Source organism: Aptenodytes patagonicus, chromosome 23 (assembly GCF_965638725.1).
Source record: "Aptenodytes patagonicus chromosome 23, bAptPat1.pri.cur, whole genome shotgun sequence".
Taxonomy (NCBI): domain Eukaryota; kingdom Metazoa; phylum Chordata; class Aves; order Sphenisciformes; family Spheniscidae; genus Aptenodytes; species Aptenodytes patagonicus.
Window position 1 is genome coordinate 24,692 of NC_134971.1, and position 20,602 is coordinate 45,293.

A 20,602-nucleotide genomic window follows, 5' to 3' on the forward strand; every position below is an offset into this window, starting at 1 on the left:
TATAAGGGACAGACAAGAACAAAATTAAAATACAGACAGTGATCTGGATAAAAGGAGACGCAGAAAATATCAAAAGCAACAGGTATTAGGGAAATAAAGGAAAAAATTAAAATAAGGACAGCAAACTAAAACAAACATAGAAAGTAAATTTTAAAAGTGATGGGGATTAAGAGAGGAAACGATTAAAAAATAGACAGAAAACTAAATAAAAATAGACGTTAAAATATTTTAAAAGCCAAGGGATTCAAAGATGAAGAGATTAAAAAATTGGGACAGCAAACTAGAACAGATACGTAGAAAGAAAATTTTTTAAAAGGCGGCACTAAGGAAGGACAAGAAATAATTCAAAACTAGAGACATCAAAGGGGATAAAAGTAGACATAGAACGTTTTAAAAGCGACAAGGACTAGGAGAAGTAAAGAAAAAATTTAAGAATAGCGACAACAAACTAAATAAATGGAGGCATACAAAGTAAATTTTTAAAGCGACAGGGTACACGACAGGCAGGAAACAAATCAAAGATAGGGATAGGGAGCTTGACAAAAGTAGGCGTAGAAGGAAAATATAAAAAGGGATGAGGTACAGGACAGACGGGAAAGAACTAAAAATAGAGATGGCAAACTAGATGAAAGTAGACATAGAAGCAACATTTTAAAAGCCAAGGGATTAAGAGAGGAAACAATTAAACAATATCGGTAGCAAATGAAAACACAGCCATAGAAAGAAAATTTTAAAAGTGAGAGCGCTAAGGCAAGACAAGAAATAGTGGAGAAATAAAAACAGCAAACGGGAGAAAGGGAGGGAGGGGGAGAGATAGATTAAGGAAGTAAGGAAAAAATTTACAGATAGAGACGGAGAACTAAAACGGAGACGTAGAAAGAAAATCTAAAAAGCGACGGCGCTAAGGAAAGGAGAGAAATAATTAAAAGAAAAGAGAGAAAATTAAAGACAGTCAGCGGGGTAAAGGTAAAAAATATAAAAAAGCAACGGGGATTAGGGAAATAAATGGAAAACATTGAAAATAGGGACAGCGAACTAAACCAGAGATGTAGAAATAAAATTCAAAAAGCGAGGGCGCTAAAGAAAGGCAAGAGATAATTAAAAAACAAAGACAGTGAATAGAATAAAAGTAGACAGAAAATTTTAGAAGCAAATAGGATTAAGGAATTAAGGAAAAAATTAAAAAGTAGCGATGGCAAACTAAAACGGAGTCATAGAAAAAATGTAAAAAGCGACAGCGCTAAGGAAAGACAAGAAATAATTTTAAGAAAACAGCAAAGGGAAAAAAAGTAGGCATAGAAAGAACATTTGAAAAGCAATAGGCATTAGGGAAATAAAGGGAAAAATATGAAATAGGGACAGCAAACTAAAACGGAGACATAGAAAGAAAATTTTAAAAGGACTGCACTAAGGAAAGACAATAAATAATTAAAAATTAAAGACATTGAACGGAATAAAAGCAGATGGAGAATTTTAAAAGTACCGGGGTTTAGGGAAATAAGGAAAAAAATTAAAAAGTAGTGGTGGTGAGCTAAAACGGAGACATAGAAAGAAAATTTAAAAAGCGAAGGGATTAATAAGAACAGAGAGGAAAAACATAAAATATAGGGCCGGCAAACTAAATAAATGAAGTCACAGAAACAGAACTTAAAAAGCGATGAAGTAGAGGACAGGCAGGAAGAAATAAACAACACAGAGAGGGAACTGGATAAATGGAGACATAGGGAGAAAATTGAGAAAGCAACGGGGTACCGGTCACAAGGGTCAGAAGTGAAATATCAGGAGAGGGAGCTGGATGGACAGCCACAGGGAAAGGACACGGGAAGAGTGACGGGGTGCAGAGCAGAGGGAGTCACTGAAAGCAGAGACAGGCGGCTGGATAGAGGGAGCCCTGGAAATGCAATTTTCACAAGCAACGGGGAAGAAGGCAGTGTGGGAAAAATGAAATGATAGCGGGTGGGGAGCCAGAAAGGGAGAGGCATAGAAAGGAAACTTAGAAGGTGACGGTGTACAGGGCAGTGCTAGCAGAAGAGCAAAAAGCTTCGGGGAGCCAGACAGCCCAAAAGGGAGATGGAGGCAGGGACAGGCAAGAAGGCAGGCAGAGATCCAGAGAAGCATGGCAGGGATGGGCCGGGACATGACACACGCGAGGGCACACGTGACTCACCACAGCTCCTGGCACCGGCAGGAGACCTACACGGCCCTGAGGCTTCTCTCTCTGCCCCTTCCTCCTCCGCAGTGCCGGCTGCCTGACCCTCGCCCACCCAGGAGAAGGTGGCGGCGGGTGCCTCGACGCTCATCTCCCACGAGGCTTCCCGGATGCACGGTGGCTCACACGTGCGGCCAACGGAGGCACCGAGCTCCCAGCACCACGTGCTGGAGGTGTGCTCTGTCAAGGACGACCGGGAGGGATCCTTCCTCGCTGTGGGAACCTACCGTTCCTTGCTGCAGGCAGCTGCCTGTGGAAGCTCCTCAGTTTCACTCCTCAGCCAGCTCCTCATATAGAGCCCCTTGACACAGCAGGGCCAGCCCCATCCTCAGCCTCTCGGGCTGCACCTGGGGCTGCCCTGGCCCATCCCCACCTGCAGCCTTTTTAAACCCTTGGTACAGCCCCATCCTCCCCTCACGGGTCCCACCTGGGCTGCCCCAGCCCACAGCTGGAGCCCATTGGGAACAGGGGGCCATCACCCCCTCCCCTGCACCCGTCCGCAGGAACGAGCTCTGCACCCAGGGGCTGCAAATACATCCAGGGGCAGCAGAAAAGTTTATTCATTAATGCACGTAAGAAATCCTGGCTGTAAATTGGCTACAAGGCTCAGCGCCCAAATGCAGCAGGACAGAGGGAGACAAGGGAAGAGAAAAGCAGGAGGAAGGACAGAGGGACATAGAGAAGAGGTGCGGGACAGGGACCCAGAAAATGGGATGCTGTGAACAAGAGAGGGATGGGGAGCAGGAAAACAGTGTAGAGAGAGGAGAGCAGAGAGATTGCAGGGAAAACACGGGGAGAGAGAGATGGAGGAATGAGAGAGACGGGAAGCGGGGGAGAGAGGCGTAAGGGACCAGCAGGACAAGAAGATACAGACAAGACAAGAGATGGGGAAAAATTCTAAAGCGATAGGAGAAAAGAAACATAGGCGAGAAATAAAAAATAGACACAGGGAGCCGGGTAGAGGTAGAAAGAAGATTTTGAAAAGCGACAGAGTACAAGAAACATAGGCAGGAACTAATAAATAGGGACAGGGAGATAGAAAGAGGGAGATGTAGAAAGAAAATGTATAAAGTGACGGGGTACAGGACAGAGAGGGAAGAATAAATAACCATAGACAAGGAGATGGATAGAGGGAGACGTAGAAAGAAAATTTTGAAAGCGACAGGATACAAGCATCTTATACAAGAATTAAAAGATAGGTACATGGAGCCGCACAGAGGGAGACGTAGGAAGAAAATTTGAAAAGCGACGGGGTACAAGAAACACCGGCAAGAAATTAAAATTAGGTCAGGGAGACAGAGAGAGGGAAAGGTAGTAAGAAACTTTAAAAAGCGACTGGGTTCGAGAAACACATGTGAGAATTAAAAAAACAGGGATGGAGAGGTAGAAAGAAAGCTTCAAAAGCAATGGGGTACAAGAAACACAGGCAAGAATAAAAAAAAATAGGGACAGGGAGCCTGATGGAAGGAAACTGTGGTGGGTTGACCCTGGCTGGCAGCCAGGTACCCGCCAAGCAGCTCTATCGCTCCCCCTCCTCAACAAGACAGAGGGAGAAAACACAACAAAAAAGCTTGCGGTTCAAGATAAGGACAAAGACATCGCTCACCAATTCCTGCTCCTGTTAATTTATTGTCATTCAAAATGAGAGTAGAATAATGAGAAATAAGGAAAAAAATTGGAAAAACACCTTCCCCCCCCCACCCCTCTCTTTTTTCCTGGGCTCATTTTCACTCCTGACCTCCACCTCCTCCTCCCGAGCACCACAGGGAGCAGGGATTGCGGTCAGTTCATCACGCGTTGTCTCTGCTGCTCCTTCCTCCTCACACTCTTCTGCTCCAGTGTGGGCTCCTCTCCATGGGGCCACAGGTGCTGCCAGAAAACCTGCTCCAGCACAGGCTGTCCATAGGTTGTCCGCTTCCTTCAGGCGCATCCACCAGAAAACCTGCTCCAGCACAGGCTGTCCATAGGTTCTCCGCTTCCTTCAGGCGCATCCACCTGCTCCGGCATGGGGTCCTGCGTGGGCTGCAGGTGCACGTCTGCTCCACCGTGGACCTCCGTGGGCTGCAGGGGGACGACCTGCAGGGGGATGACCTGCATCGCCACGGGCTGCAGGGGAATCTCTGCTCCGGTGCCTGGAGCACCTCCTCCCCCGACCCTGGTGTCTGCAGGGCTGTTTCACACGCACATTCTCTCTATCGCAGCTTCGGCACAGCATTTTTTATCCCTTCTTAAATATGTCATCACAGAGGCGTGTCCTGGTTTTGGCAGGGATAGAGTTAATTTCCTTCCTAGTAGCTGGTACAGTGCTGTGTTTTGGATTTAGGAGGAGAACAAAGTTGATAACCCATCACTGTTTTAGTTGTTGCTAGGTAATGCTTACACTAGCCAAAGACTTTTTAGTTTCCCATGCTCTACCGACTGAGAAGGCTGCAGGTGCACAAGAAGCTGGGAGGGGGGCACAGCCAAACTGGCCAAAGAAACATTCCATACCATGTGACATCATGCTCAGTACATAAACTGGGGAAAGCTGGCCGGGGGCCGCTGCTCGGGGACTGGCTGGGCATCAGTCGGCGGGTGGTGAGCAATTCTACTGTGCATCACTTGCTTTGTGTATTATTATTATTATATTATCATTTTATTTCAATTATTAAACTGTTTTTATCTCAACCCACGAGTTTTTCTCACTTGTGCTCTTCCAATTCTCTCCCTCATCCCATTGCGGGGGGCAGACTGAGCGAGCGGCTGCGTGGTGCTCAGTTGCCGACTAAGGTTAAACCACGACAAGGTGCTACCAGCGTTGCTGATGGCTGCTCTGACCAGAAGCAGATCCGTCTCGGAGCTGGAACTGGCTGTGCCCGACATGGGAGCAACTCCTGGTGTCTTCTCACAGACCCCACCCCTGCAGCCCCTGCCCCCCCGCCCCAGCTAACAAAACCTTGCCAGGTAAATCCAATACAACAGCGACCGGCTACAGGGCAGAGGCGGGGGGATTGAAAAATAGGGAAAGGGAGCCACGGAGAGAGGCAGAGGGGGGGAAAATAGCGACGGGCTACAGGCCGGAGAGGAGGAAGGGACACGGAACCAGACTGAGAGAGATGGAGAAAAACAAAGAATAGCGATAGGCCACAGGGCAGAGAGGGAGGAATTAAAACAGGGGACAGCGAGGTGGACGGAGATAAACTGAGAAATACCAAAAAAACTCGATGAGCTGAAGGGGAGAGACAGAGGAATGAAAGAATAGCGACAGGGAGAGAACGATAAAGACAAAAATGGGCTATGGGACAGAGCGGGAAGAGATTAAACGTAGGGACGGGGACCTGCAACGAGAGAATCTAAGAAAGAAGACATAACTAGAATACAGGGCAGAGAGAGAGGGGTTTAAAAATAGGGACATGGAGCCAGATGGAGTCAGTTTGTAAATTATACAATTTTAACTTCTTTTTAAAGTTGCATTTATGATAGAAAAATCAGTGAGGTAAGAGATCCCCCCTACGGTTTTACTTTTTTTTTTGGGGGGGGGGGGGGGAAATCAAATCCCCAGTGCTGCAAGACATCAGGCTACCAAAAAGGACTGGCAGATTTGCTAACGCTTTTGGCTGTTCTGAAGCATGCAGAGGAACAGGTTCTTACGATATCCCGACCGTTACAACTGAGAACCAAAGACCAGCGATGCCATCAGCTTTTGGAAGACGTGCTGTGCCTGGGTCTTTGGAAGGAAATTGACTTTTTCTTTTTTTTTTTCCTTTTTCTTTTTTTTTTTTTCTTTTTTTTTTTTTTTTAAGTGAAAAGCCTTGTTGCTGATGACTTCTACTGCCAAATACCTCATCTCTGAAGAGCCGCTCTGATGGGAAGTTCGTAAAATGCAACTTCTTTGAATGAGAAAGATTTCCGTTCTGGAAAATCTCGTTCCAACGGAAGTCAAAAATTACACACTCTAGGTTAAGAAAAAAGGACATTATTGAAGCAATAACTCACCAAAAATGCATCAGGACTCGCCGTCACTAGTTACAAGGCTGCTAATGCTTCTTGGGAAAGCCTGGAAAACACGCGGAAGCGCCGACGATTCGTCCCGTTTTGTCCATGTCTCTTCTTTGACCTTGATTGCTTTTGGTACAGACGCTAGTATCTCAGCAAGGTTTCTGAGTACTACTATAAAGATATTTTAAAAACTTATTGACAAAAAGCATAAAGCTTTTATCACGAAAACAAAGTCTGTTTCTTCTGAGCATCTGAACTCTTACGAACAGTTTCTTGCCTCTTGTAGTACAAAATCAGTTTCACAGTATCATCTAATAGTAAGTGCACAGAAACAGAAGATTATGCTTTCAGGAAGAGAAAATAAACGGAGAGAAGTAAGCTTTGCATAGGCGTAACGTGCTCCAGAACAGACCTTATTTTATTTTTACTATTTGTGTTAGAATATTTCATAGAAAAACTACAGAAGGAGAGTTGGCACATTCTTAATGTTAACTTTAAAGTCCATACTACAAGCACCTTAGGAAAAACGCAGACACGCATCGTAGACGTACCTTGTACTTGCAGACCGCTATAGATCCTTCCATCCGTCTTGTACTTTCATGGCAGAAGAAAGAGCGACCGCGGTGACACGGTGGCAGTTGACACTCTGCCGAGAGGAAAAAAACCCTTTAGCGTAAGGCTGGGTAGGAATCTAAAGCTTTCTTTTTTTGTGAAGGTTTGCGAAGACTACAACCGAGTGGAGGAAAATGTGTTTTGCATCGTCTTTGGCACGGTTGTTGATACAGGCCACTAGAGCTTTTGCATTTTTTAGACACAAAAGCGTGCCTTTTTTTGACTCATTGGCAGCTTTAGTTTCACTAGAAAAACTTTCACGCAGGTGACAGATGCCGATACCTACGTACATTTTCTCAAGCCTATGTATAGCCAAGATTTCCTCACCCTATACGGCCCAAGTTGAATATTTTTGTTAAAGAGTACAGCAACCCATCTGTCCTTGTGAACTGCCTCCTTGCAAAAAAGGAATGATTTTTTTCCAGGCCGTTTCTCCGAACGGTCAAGATCTTTTAAAATTGCAGTTGTGCCACCAAACCTGCTTAGGGTCCCTCCCAGCTTTTGACTGTCCTTAGATTTAACAGGCACATGCTCTATTCCATCTTCCAACAGCAAACGCTCTCAGACCCAGAGCACAACCCTGCGGACGTCCACACACCGCACCTTGCGGTTTTGATGAGGAGCCGCTGAGCATCCCTGCGAGCGCAGCTGCACGTGCAAGATCAGTTTCACCTACACCGATTTCAGTGAATGTAGTTTCTGAAGCTTTAAACTGAAAACCGTATCTTGACACTTCACTGCAGTAGAAGCGATCCATAACTAGAACTCCACAAAAACGTAGCAACACAAATCGCAAGCCCACAGCAGCAACAGCTTCAGAAATATTTAGACCAGGAACAAGGAAGAAAACTAAAACGGCTTCATCGCGTGCACAGGAAAGGAGCAGACAGAGAAAAGGGTCAGCATTCACAGCCCTTAGAGAAAACAGGCATTCTCCTTCCATTCCTAAACCCATCTGTCAGGTCTAAATATCGCAGCATTACTATGGCAATATTAAGAGTAGGGAACAACAGCCGTATGTCTCCTTAGTATTTCGGTATCACTGCCACTGGACATTTATGTAGCAGGACACATAAACAGAGGGACATGTTTTGCCACACACAACCCCGAATCTCCTGAAAAATTATGTTTACCAAAAATAGCCATTTGGAACTGTCCTGGTTTCAGCAGGGATAGAGTTAATTTCCTTCCTAGTAGCTGGTACAGTGCTGTGTTTTGGATTTAGGGTGAGAACAACGTTGATAACACACCGATGTTTTAGTTGTTGCTAGGCAGTGCTTACACTAGTCAAGGACCTTTCAGCTTTCCGTGCTCCACCGACTGAGAAGGCTGCAGGTGCACGGGGGGCTGAGAGGGGGGCACAGCCGGGACAGCTGACCCCAACTGGCCAAAGGGATATTCCATACCATATGACGTCATGCTCAGCATATAAAGCTGGGGGAAGAAGAAGGAAGGGGGGGACGTTCGGAGCGATGGCGTTTGTCTTCCCAAGTAACCGTTACGCGTGATGGAGCCGTGCTTTCCTGGAGATGGCTGAACACCTGCCTGCCAATGGGAAGGAGTGAATGAATTCCTTGTTTTGCTTTGCTTGCGTGCGCGGCTTTTGCTTTACCTATTAAACTGTCTTTATCTCAACCCATGAGTTTTCTCACTTTTACCCTTCCGATTCTCTCCCCCATCCCACTGGGAGGGAGTCACCGAGCAGCTGTGTGGTGCTTAGTTGCCGGCTGAGGTTAAACCACAACAGGAACATATTGCCAAACAACACTTGGTAATAAAACTTTGATGTGTTTGACACACACAAATTTTTTTGTAACTTGCTATTTGCTTCTTGCTATTGTTGTTCTTCCCTCAGAAATTCTATTTGTAGCCAAGTTACTCGCTACCGGTTCGAGCGCTTACCTTCCTGGTATTACCAGCACTTTTACACAGGCAAGTAACTTAACCGCTCTTCTAAAATTATCCAAATGACAATTACAGCCATGAAAGAGGAGTGACAGAAAGGAAAAGGAGAGGTCAGGCAGCAAGAGAGCTCTGCAGTGAACATTGTGCTCTTTTTTTAAAAACACCACCCCCCCCACCCCCCAAAAAAAAAAACCCAGAACGCACGCCCAAGGGCCTGGGACTCACCTCAGCTCCTGCTCTTGGCGCCGCCTGAGGAAATGTACAACTCGGACGTTTCTCTCTCCCCTCTTCCTCTTCTGCAGCTCCAGTCACTCGACTGTCATCCATCTAAGAGTACAGCTAGTGTCTTACAGCTCTTTAAATGTGAGGGTTCATCGATACATAGCGTCTCTCACTCACGCACGAGGACCTACTGTACCTTTGGATACATATACAGACCCTGCATTATATGTTAGCGATGCAGTCTGCTGAGGACTATTAATTGGGATCGTTCCTCACTCAAAGAGGCAGGGTTTCTCTATTCTGCAGACGGAGGCAGCTTCCAGTCGGATCCATTTCGCTTCATTTTTCAGCTGGTTCACCTTTTTTCCATTGTCTTCAACTTCCGACACGGCAGCTAGTCTAAAAAGCCAGCAAGCGTTAGACCTTTCCCTTTTCACACACCCCGCTACTGTTGAAGATTACCATAAGTTTTATTGAATCTTTTTATATTTTGTGTTGGTTGTGAAATAATCAACTATAAGAACATCTTGATTTCAAGAAGGTAGTCTTTATGTTAGCGTTATGCAGGGGTTGCTGTGTTACTAGTCTGTATGTTAGCGTGATATATGGGTTCCTGTGTTATTCACTGGACCATGTTAGCCTTAGTCTTAATTCTCTCGACCGTAACCAGATCGCTTAGGCTTTACTGTATATGGGATGAGTTATTTGACAACTTGACAAGGTAGATGAATATCTAGCTAACTTGGCAACAAAACTTACTTTTAAGGTAACCTGAAGTGAACTGCCTTCATTATAATACTAAAAAACACACTCGCAGGTCAAGAAGACCCTTGCCCAGGTGAAGACCTTTCCCCTGCGCAAGCGTACTAACAGAAGAGAACGACATAGCAGACATTTATTATAAGTATATGCAAATCACTAACCAATCATTGTAACTGGGAGTGTACTACTTTGTAATTCTTGTGTATAAATGTAACGGTGATCTAGCCATAGGTGCGCTTGATTTGTGGAAATTCCACCTTGCACCCGGCGCCGCAATGAAGAATGCCTGCTTTCTAAAACTCCAAATTGAGTCTTAGAGAGTTCATCATCTGCCGACTTACGGTAACGCTACAATAACAAGGCAAGCCAGGGACGACACAAGCAAACCTAAGCCGGATGCAGTCGACGACACCGCCAGGGGAGGAACGGATAACTCGGTCCTCGGGGCCGCCCCAGGAGACGAAAAGAACGACCAATCGTTATCGACGCTTATCTTTGTTCACCCTAGGCCGGAACCGTCCCACGGGCCCCCGCCCTTCTCCGGGGCTCCCGGCAGTCCGTATCCAACGGGACTCTCACAACCGAATGGGGTACGGGCGAGGCCCTGGCCCGCTCCCAACAGCTCCCGCGCACCACGGTGCCGAGCCCCGCCGTCCCACCACCCCCAGGCGGGCGGGAAACACCCCGGAGCCTGCGACCGCCGAAGGCTCTCGCTCGCCACACCGGTGGTCCCGGCCCTCACCTGCCGCCGACGAAAGGAAGCGCTCCCGGCGAGCCGCCACGTTGCTTCGGGGCACCGCGCATGCGCCGGCCGCCTACGGCGCGCGGGAGGGGCCGGTGGCCCCTCCCGGGACGTGCGCATGCGCGAACACTGAGCTGCAGTACCTCGTGTCGGTCGACCGGAGGCAGCAGTGAGCAGGCAATCCTATTGCGCACGCGCGCACGTACGCGAAACGCACTACCCGGTCTTCGTCAAACGGCGGCAGCAGTGAGCACTCGGCAGCACTGCGCGTGCGCGGCCTCGGGGTCGCAATACCGCACTTCGGCCACCAGGCGGCAGCAGTGAGCAAGGCCCCCGGCGCAGTGCCCCATTTTGGTCACAAGGCGGCATCAGCGAGGCCGGCACGTCACCAGAGCTGCAGTACCGCCTGCCGGACACGGGGTGGCAGCAGTGAAGGCGGCGGCTCAACCGAACGCGGGCGGGCGTCTACGTGGAGTGCCGCGCTTTGCCCAGCAGCGGACAGCCGGGAGCGGCGCGGCACCACCGTGCGTACGCCGCCGGGTCCCGCTTGCTGTACCGCGTGCGGCCGAACGGGCGGCGCACGGACCCCGCAAAAAACGAGAGCAATAGCAGGAAGCTACACCTCCCGCGGGGACAGCGGCCGTAAGACAGACTACACGTTGCCGCAAGCCCCAGAAACGATCATCGCCGTCTGGAAGCCCGGTGCCGGAAGACTACCCGCTCCCAGCTTGCCCCGCCGGCTCCAAGAGGCAGCGCTCTCCAAGTCTTGACTCTGTGGTGACGCTCATCTCCTCCGCCCCGGCTTCCCCTTTCCCATGCCCCCGCCAGTGGCAGGCCAGGGTTTTTCCTTTACCCGGTTCTCCCTCTTACACATAGTCCCACGTCTGTCTCCCAACCCCTTACGGCCCTTCTGCCGCTCGGAACGTGCCGACTACGGCGGTCAGACAGCATCTCATGCTACAGGAACTTTGTGGGAGACAAACCCTCCTCCCCCCCTCCCCTCCCCCCCCCCCCCCCCCGGCAGCAAGGCCAGGGTGTTGGCCTGACACCACCTCCTTCCCCGCAGGATGAGCCCTTCCTGAGGCGGAAGTGTCCAGCCACCGCCCCTCTGGCCTTACCTGGACTTTGCAGCTGGAACCGCAGGCCCTGCAACAGAGCGAGGACAAGAAACAAGGGAAAGCAGGACAGGCTAAGGGAGAGGAAAATGCCGAAGCGGGCGCTAATGAGGGAGAGGGCAGGGCTCTCCCGTCTCCGCTAGGGCACCCCGAGAAGCTTAACCGACCCTCCCAGGGTACTGCCGCATGTCCGGGGTCAGCCCAAGGTTTCACCGCTGCTCACGTCTTCCGGGGCTGACGTCGCCATCTTGGGAATCCCTTGACTCCTAGAAGCACCGCAAAGGCTACAGCCCTTGCCACGGTCTTACGAACTGTAAACCCGTGTATCTGCATTTGGCAAAAAGGGCTGTTCAGAGATGACAGTCTTACAAAAAAAAGAGGACTACAAATCAACTACCTTCCTGAACTTCTAGAACGCCAAAGCCCAACTCACTGCACTCCAGCAGGCGTGAAGTCAGACTCGGGGTCAGGTTTTGATTTCCATGTGGTTTAATAAGTTAACAGGTTCCGCCGTTACACAGCAATGGAATTCTTCTTCAACATTTACAAAGGTGCAAGAACTTCGTTCATTTAGTCCGAATTAAGTCATTTTATTCTCATCTCTTAAATAGCTACGCAGTTCCTATTTTTTTTCCTCTAAACAATCTGGGGTTAAAATAATCCACCCAGAGAGAAGGCATCAAAGTACAAAAGAGCACGCACAAGGAGGGGCGCTAATTCAAATTCAGCGTGGGTATTTGGTCCAGTACCTGTACGAGCAAGGAAAGGTGGCGTGGAGCAGTCATGCCTATAGAAGGAGCTGCGATGTCGCAAGTACACAAAGACCTTTTCCAAAAGTTTGACCACCACTGGGATCGTTACTCTACCATGACGCTCACCATGACCCAGGGGGAGGGAAGGAGGGAAGGAGGGAGGGGAGACCAACGCAAGAGACCCCAAAACACGCAAACGCCAGCCACCCAACATTCAAGCATCTCGCCAGCTACCCAGAAATGACTTCTCTGTAGGTTTAGCAAACAGTGAACCGAGAGAAGCCGTCGCAGGAAGGAAGCGGCATCGCTGAAGACAAAAAAGCGGAACGAAAACATTTGTAAGCGTACGCTTTGCCGTGCGCCCAGTTCTAGTCTAGAAACAGCACATGCCCGTGGCCCTCTTTTATCGGTTTGAAGAAGTTTTCATTACGCTCCTCTCCGCTGAACTGTTTTCTGACTAGAAGCTGGTAAGGCCGCTCTCCCGACAGACCGATCGGCCCTGTCCTCAGTCACTCGGCAGCGTGACCAGTACAGGCATTCGCAGAGCACGCTCTAATTACAAGTGATGCAAACACACGTGCATGTGTGCAATCCCTCTGCCCTCGAATACGCGGCCTTTGAGCGCCCTCTGCAAGTATCGGGCCTCAGTCAGACATCCGTCACGCTAAAGCCTACAGCACCCCCAGGAAACTGAGGTTTTGTGGTTCCCTCCATTTCTTCCCGTGCCTGCTTTCTCTCGCCTCGAGAGGATACCCCTCGCGGGCCGATGCCGAGGGCTTTTTCGACAGGGAGGCTCTTAAGGAACCTCCATGAGGAGAATATGTATCCAGACAGAAATATACTTACAGCTAGAGAAATCTGTTCTCTTCAGAGAAGTACAAATACACAGCATAGGTAAGTTCTAGTAACTCTGTTCAGCCAAAATAGCAAAAAAACGAACAAACAAACAAACCAGAATGTATACTTTGGCTTCATTTACCAGTCACCGTTTCTACTTGCGTAGCTGGCAGTGAAACGCAGCATTTGGAACGGAGGCCTTCATAAGCAGGTTGAACTCCTTCAGAAGCCTCCGTGCGTTCAAGCCCGCCGCTCTGCCGCTCCTCTTCCCCCACATACTTGGTCGAGGACCAATTTCACAAGGTGCAAATACTGACCCTACCCTGAGACAGCAACCTGGCAACTGCAGATCATTCGAGTCTAAAAAGTCAGATGGTGGCCCGCACCGTGCACCGGGGTTGATCCGCGGTCCCGGGCATTACGAAATGCCACAAACCCCGCAATGGCACCGAGGTGTGGGCATAGGTATCCGGAAGAAGTTAAACAGGGAAAAGCAGATTTCAAATAGCATTTCTTCTGTCCTAAAGCCAGAAGCACAAGCAGGGATTAAATACAAAAGAGATTTCTTCAAGCAGCAGTTCTACAGGGGGAAACTCCCTGGGACTCTCTTTACAGTTTCTGGAGGCCAAAGACCAACGTGACCTTCCCTGTCCTTCCAAGAAGATTAGGATAGAAGAATTGTTTCTCACGCCAATAATCACGCCTCCTGCACGAGGCAGATTCGTTACCGTTCTTGGCTTCGGGAAGCCGGGAGAGTCACCCGTGCTTGCATAGCCGGGACTAACAAAACCAGCCGCCTACTGCTTGGGGGATGAAAACAACTGTGCGTGCGAGAAAGGAAGCCATGTGCGGACACGAAGAGAAAGGATCAACATGTTTATGAGGAGCGTATCAGAACTAAAGAACTCCCGGTGCACACAGCTGAGCCATTCCCCCTTGCCTCTGTCCTTCAAACAGCAGCTTACCCAAACACCCTGAAAAACAGCATGCGCTTACCGAGAACATTTAGAAGAAAATAAAAGGTTACAATCTCAGTCCTACGCTGTACGACTTCGAGAAGCAATGAAATGGCAGAAAGAACATCTCCGCTAGGAAACAGAAGCGGGTGCGGGAATCGATGCTTGGAGATGCATTCTCTCAGCACTTGACAATAGCCCTTTCCTTTGCAAGTTATCTAAGCAGATACAAACTTTCACAGCAATTTATTGCCTGTGATAAAGAGCACTGCCAAAAATTCAAGGGAAAATACACACCAACCGTCGCGCGTCCCACGTGCCGTTCATTCCACAGACTGCAGCGCAGGAGATTTCCAGATGAGTCTTCTGCCAGGTCAAAGCTCAAAATCAAAAACAGTACCTCCACTGCGATTCATCAGCAGGCATAGCCTGGAGTCAACAAACTGGGAACAAATTCAGGAAAGCCCATGGACGTATGGCAGGAATTGCCCATTTAACACGGCTAGAAAGGGTTCCTCAGTCCCCAAGGCCGGTGAAGAACTCGAGTTTGGGTTTTACTCCTAGCTTTCCTACCGCCTCCTTCCTCCGAGCCAGACCAAAACATTCCGGTCAAAATCTAGGTACGTGTTTGTCGGACACGAACCTCACTCATCTTTTCCGCCTCCAGTCTACAGCGACAAGAACAACGCTCGCTAGCCCTCGTGGCCCTCCTCGTGTTCACGAGCCCCAGATTCACGCTTCAGAAGCGCTGGTGGGAGCCTCAGGCATTCGCCTCCAGCTGCTCCGCACCGAGACAGCGCGAGCTGCTCTAGCAATTTAAAGAAAAGAATACAGACCTATTAAACGAGACTCGCAGAAGGTCCTGTGATAAACCCAGAACTGAAGAGTTGCTGGCTCTTCTGAAAATTCCCTTCCTTTCAGACCAGCATTTCTAAAGCAAGGTTTCGCAGCCATCCCACTAGAGAAGCGGTGCTGTCTGGGCTCAGCCAGCACTCTCCATTCAGAGCAACCTTGACATGGTATTAAAAAAGAAGAAACAAAAACCAAAAATGGAGCGTCAAGTACTGTTAGCGACAGAGGCAGAGTCGTATAGGGGACAGTGCAAGAGAGAATGCTGAACTGGAACCAAACCCCGAGGCTCTGGGAGCAAGGGCGTGCCTGAAAAGGACAGCGCCGCGTGTGATGCTGCACCGACCCAGCAAAGGAAGGCTACGTCAAACTGGCGGCCAGATCGCTAGAGGCGAGCCCGCAGACTGCCAACTTCCACCAGCGCTGCAGCAGGAACCGGTCACTCGCATTGAGGAAAACGATTTTCAGCGAGAAACAGCGAGCGCTCCGACATCTGTAGCACACGGAGCTGCGAACAAAGCCACAGTACCGTGTGGATGAGGAAAGAAACAAAGGATGAAAGACACGAAAGAGCTCAGGGATGACAGAAAGACTCCCGGACCAAAACAAACAGATGGAGAAGAGGTTCCTGGTCGGCCAGCTGGACCAGTCCGATTTCTCACACGTGCCCAACCTCATGGGGAATCGGCAGGAAAAACAGGAAAGAGAGTCCCTCCTGCTGGCACGCACCAGCACTTTCAATCCACGCCCCGGGCGACTCTGGCCTTCCCTACCTCCAGACACTTTCAAGAGACACCCTGAAATTCCCGCCTGTAAATCCTTTCACAGCGGCATACCGAACACATTCCGGTCTTTAGAAATGGCACGCGACGGCCGTATCGGTAAGCCAGGATTTGTCCTTCTGAAGAACACGACATGTTGTTTTATACGCAATGTCAAGAGAATAACTGCTTTTTCAGTTGGTCGCATCCTGCATAAGGCAGGGCGGCAGCCCCCACCTCGGGAGGTACTGTAACAGGAGAGCAGAGCTAGCGAATCCAGTCAGGCCTAGGCGATCGCTCTTCAGGGAGGTTTTTCCTCCCCTTTGCCCCATCTCCTTACCTCTACAACTCACAGGAAAGCAGGAGCTTCCATTCAAACCAGGTGTGCTGACAGGGCACGAGTGTTTCTCCAAAGAGCACCGTTACGCTATCCAAACGGGGCCTCTGGGGATATTCGCAATGTACACGCGTCAGAAGACTGGAAAACCGTTCATCTAGAAGGGCGGCCTCCTCCTGCGCAAGGAGTCAATTTTCCCCCGCGCGCCTCTCCCTCTGCAAATACCCACTGCGGAAATGCCCACTGTTTGAACGTGGTGGATCGGGTTTGCTAGAAGAAAGGAAATATCGGATGCAATCAAGAAAGGCTCCTTGTACTACAGGAAACTCTTTCGTCAGTGAAAGCATGTAAACTCTTGCCTCTTTCCGCCATGTGGCTTCAGGCCCCACGTCAGACTGCCCTTTCACTAGCATCGCCACATTCCTCGCCGTCCATTTCCAGGGTGGTGCCAGCCCTCAGCGTGAGAACCGCCAGAGCGCAAGAGGCCAGGCGCTCCACAGGTCTGGAAGATGGCCTGGCGCCCTGCTGGCAACGCGCCCCCAACCGCCCCCGAGGGAAAGGGTTCTGCTCATACGACAGCTGGTGCGCACATGCAGCACAGCCCCTTCCCCATTCAAGACGACAGTTGCAGAAGGAGGGCTGCATCACAGGGTGGCAGCACCGACCAGACGCTCTTGCAAGGGCCCGGGCTTTTACAAAAGCTCGCCCAGTGGTTAAAATTTCCTCCTTCTTAGAGACTCCTTCCTTCATCAGCATAGCACAGAAAGCACGCATCCCTCAGCACCGTTCAAACCAGACACTGTTCCAACGGCGGAGCCAGGTGGAGAACGGCAGCTTCTTCTCCCGACAGCTCACAGCCCAGGAACACATCGCCCCACCCTGCCATCAGGTTACAGCCTCTGCGCCAAGCAGAAGCAATGAGAGCTTTTAGACGGCCAGTGACCGCGTCATTCTCCGTCGCTAGAAGAGCTGAGCAAAGCTACATCCCACACTTCTTGGCAACGTAGCTAACCCGGTAGTTTCTCGAGCTTTAACTCCGAGGGTTGCCACTTGAGAGGCCGCCCCCACCCACCCTTTCCGGGATGCACCCGGCGATGCCAGACAGCTACGCAGGCAGAGTCGCTTCCGCAGCTCCTGGGACCCCCACAGGGATTAGCATGCCACCTGGATTTTCTGGGAGAGCGTGGTGGGGTACGACAGTCAGAGAAGGCTAAGCCAAGGCAGACGAGCAGCCTAAGCCCCAGGTTTGCCACCTCCGCTCCCCAAATGGCGTAAAGCACTGGGGTGTCTTCCCTCAGCCAAGGTTGGAAGGAACTGAACTGCAGGTCACAGATACCACGGAGTGGGAAGACAAGAGACTAGAAAAGGATCTCTGCACAATCTTTCCGATGGGCTTCTCCCTCCTTCAATTCTCACCTGCTGTTGTGCTGTCGCTAGCTTTGGGTTTGGGTTTAGACTTGAAGGAGAAGCGCTTGATGAGGCGGCGGGAGAAGCTGCTGGCTTTCTTCCTGGCGGCGGAGTTGGCGGCGACATTGGACAAGTCATCGTGTGACTGGCTCAGGCCCGCTTCCTTCTGCTTGCTCCTTCTCCGGAAGATGAGCTTGGTACCACTCCGAAGAAAGCTAACTGCAGACACAGAAAGGAAGGAGACAGAAACCACGATAGTATCCTGCCCTGGTGAGTCTCGGGGGCAGTAATGCACCCAGCTGCTCTCGGATGAGCAGCAAAGACCTCTTCCACCCCAAGCAGCAGAAGCGCACGGCAAGTCGGCGAATCCCAGCTCCCAACCGCAACGCAAAGTCTACGTTCAGGACAGACTGCAACACCAAGCAGCTGCTTCACTAAGCACGCCATCACGTGTCCCCTCTGCGTAAACGTCCTTTTACGCAACAATGTCCTCCTCCCTTCAGTGGAAGCGTGCGGAATTGTAATAGAAAACTAAGACTCGTATGAATGGGAAACAAGTGAGAATGTCTGCATGTGGAAACACCGGGAGGAACACACAACAGGGAAAAGGCCTCTCAGATTAGCCCATCTCAAGGGCGCCTGGATTAGCCAGTCATCAAGCCCCCGGAACAACTGCCCGCAGTTTCACGAGATGCCCAAGCCTGGAGACAAATAACAACAATGGCTCCGGACAGCTCACGAGGGAGGGACAGGATGGAGACGCCGATCGCCGTCAGCCCCAAACGGGTGCAAAAAGGCATATCCAAAACCCGCACGCCATACAAAGCTACAACGGTATTTCCTACAGAGGGAGCGCTTGCTTTCTGTTTTCTTCCTTCTCTTCCCCGCCTGCCAGGTCTCTCAAGAATCTGGGCCACACACCTTTCTACCCACTGACGTGCAAACAAGGGGCCACCACAGTTCAAACTGTACCTGGTTGTACCAGGGTACAACCCCCCAAAACTTGTCCCACTCTCGTATTCTGAGCAGTCGAGATCTTGGCTTGCGCTTGTTATGTGAAGTTTGTAGCTCACTGAAACCGTCATGGCTACAAGCACACAAATCCAAGGTGTGCCATCCGCCTAACTGACACAAGCCTGGACAGTCCAGAACAGCAGCTCGGTCGGGGCAGGCCCGCTCCGTCATTTAAAAAAAGCAGAGAGTTTGCGTGGACACCCTACGGTACAACAGGTCAGAGGTGCTAGCTACTTTGATGCTAACGGAGAAAGAGGGAGGCCCGTACAATCCACATTGTCGGGAGGCCTCCGTTTCTGTGCCAGAGGCAGCCGAATTCAGAGGAGGAATCATTATTTACGGATGCGCGCCTGATCTGCGGACCCAGAGGCCAGGGAGTGAAAATGGGTTCTCTGGAACATGCAAGCTGTGCAGGGTTCTGAGAGAGCGCAGAAACCGAAAAAAGGCCACGGGAATCAGACACCTGCAAATAGAGGAGCTTGGAACCGCCCCAGCGGGAAGCATGGGAGAGAGGCAGGCTCTTCCAGGCTCCAGCAGAAGCCGCTCTTCGCCATGCCGAAAGCTGGCTGCAGCCCCCACGCTCGGGCGGGGAACTCGGACGTCACTTCGTCCTCAAGTACAACAGGCTAACGCTAGCTACCATCTAACGGTTCATCCTTACCTTTGTGATCTTTCAAGCTCCTGGTCTCAAGGGCTCCCGTGGAGCCAGTTTCAGACTCAACATCTTCCACCGACGGTCTCTCAGAGATGTCCGATCGCGTTGTCTCGTCCAGCTCCTGACTGGCCCTTTGTTCCGACGGCGATGCTTCCAGCAGCTGTGACGATTCGGTAGAATCGTGCATCCGGTCAGCTGCACCCTCTGCCGCAGAATCCCCGTACGTCGTGGCCTCCAGGGATGCAGCATAACCCAGGGAAAGTGCCATTTCATCTTGAGCGATAGGTACCTGGAGGGGGGTTAGAAGGTCAGACAGACAGGAAGACAGGCTCTAAAGGATCACATTCATCTCCCTTCTTCCATCCACACCTACACACGGATGCTCCAGTTCCGATCGTCAGTGCTAGACAGCACCGACACACAATTGTCACTCTTTTGCTGAAACATACTGGAACGTGGCCGATTCCAAAGCATTCTGCAGCACCTCCCTCACTCCCGCAGGCAAGTCCAAGGAGAACTCCTTAGATTCTCCACCAGGTTCCCAACCGGCTACAGCAGCAGCCTCCCTTTCTGTGGCTGCCCTTTGTGAACTCCCACCGGCAGCTGCCCTGCAGACTGGCGAGGTACCTTTGACACTCACTAGGAAGCAGCAACAAGCTGCAAGAAAGCAGCGAAAGGGTTCTGCCAAGCGAGTCGTCTGTGCTGGAACCTTCCTACACTGGTCCTTACGGGACAGGGTGGTTTCATGCACGCATCCCTAGAAACAACCTCCCAGATTGGAAATGGAGCCCCCTAACTATGAGAGACCTTGGAAACTCCCGAGATGATCAGCGTGCTACGTTTTGTCGGGGTCTTCTTGGCAGGCTTGTTATTCGTCTCAGTTAGCTGCCTGATCGCCGTCTCGGCCACCGGATCCAAGCCATTGGGCATATGGCTATCCCCTGAGCACAAGAAAGATACCAATGCTTGAAGTAGCAGCCTTCAGCATGGGCAAGAGGTCGCTTGCTGACCGCGATGCTTTTAACAGGCAACTACATGTGCACAAAGGTAGAGAACAGAATTTATTACGGACTTGCTGGAATAAACCAAAGGAAGGAGCCTCCATATAGCTCTCGGCTCTTTTAGGCACCTGAAAAGTTTCATTTCCCACCGGGCATATCATTAAAATACCCTTCCCGCTCAACAAAGACTTCCAAAGACTCCCAAGAGTTTGGGCAGCCTTGGCTGCAAACCGTCAAAACAGCAGCAGCGCTCTGTCCCAGAGACAATCGGAGCCCCAAGTACAGGGTGAGCAAAGCTCTTTGGGTCCAGATAGCCTGGAATGTTCTTGTCAAGCCAGGAAACACCCAGAGTCACAGACTGGATAGCCAGAGTGGAATTTCTTTTACCTGCCCCCACCTGCTCCCAACGCTCCACCCCCGCCTTCACTTGGGCACTTGGACATTCTCTTCTGCAGCAAGTGCAGACGAGTTCAGTGACCCACATTCAG

General features: G+C 50.4%; 1 protein-coding gene across 9 annotated transcripts in view; it reads right to left on the reverse strand.

The window, feature by feature from the left end:
- Positions 1 to 20,602, reverse strand: part of C2CD2L (C2CD2 like) — a 51,094-nt gene that overhangs the window by 14,103 nt on the left and 16,389 nt on the right. For 3 of the 9 annotated variants that reach the window (XM_076358594.1, XM_076358593.1, XM_076358587.1), the window contains exons 12-14: positions 19,921 to 20,054; positions 19,120 to 19,402; positions 17,202 to 17,663 (exon numbers count right to left, since the gene is read on the reverse strand). In XM_076358594.1, the coding sequence (XP_076214709.1) occupies positions 17,443 to 17,663; positions 19,120 to 19,402; positions 19,921 to 20,054 (638 nt within the window). In that variant the 3' untranslated portion in view covers positions 17,202 to 17,442. Of the gene's footprint in view, positions 1 to 3,799; positions 4,516 to 5,145; positions 6,144 to 6,184; positions 6,359 to 6,738; positions 6,834 to 8,205; positions 8,345 to 8,929; positions 9,326 to 12,011; positions 17,664 to 19,119; positions 19,403 to 19,920; positions 20,055 to 20,602 lie in introns of those variants that run through there. The other 6 variants (XM_076358589.1, XM_076358591.1, XM_076358590.1 and 3 more) reach the window with 6 other exon arrangements.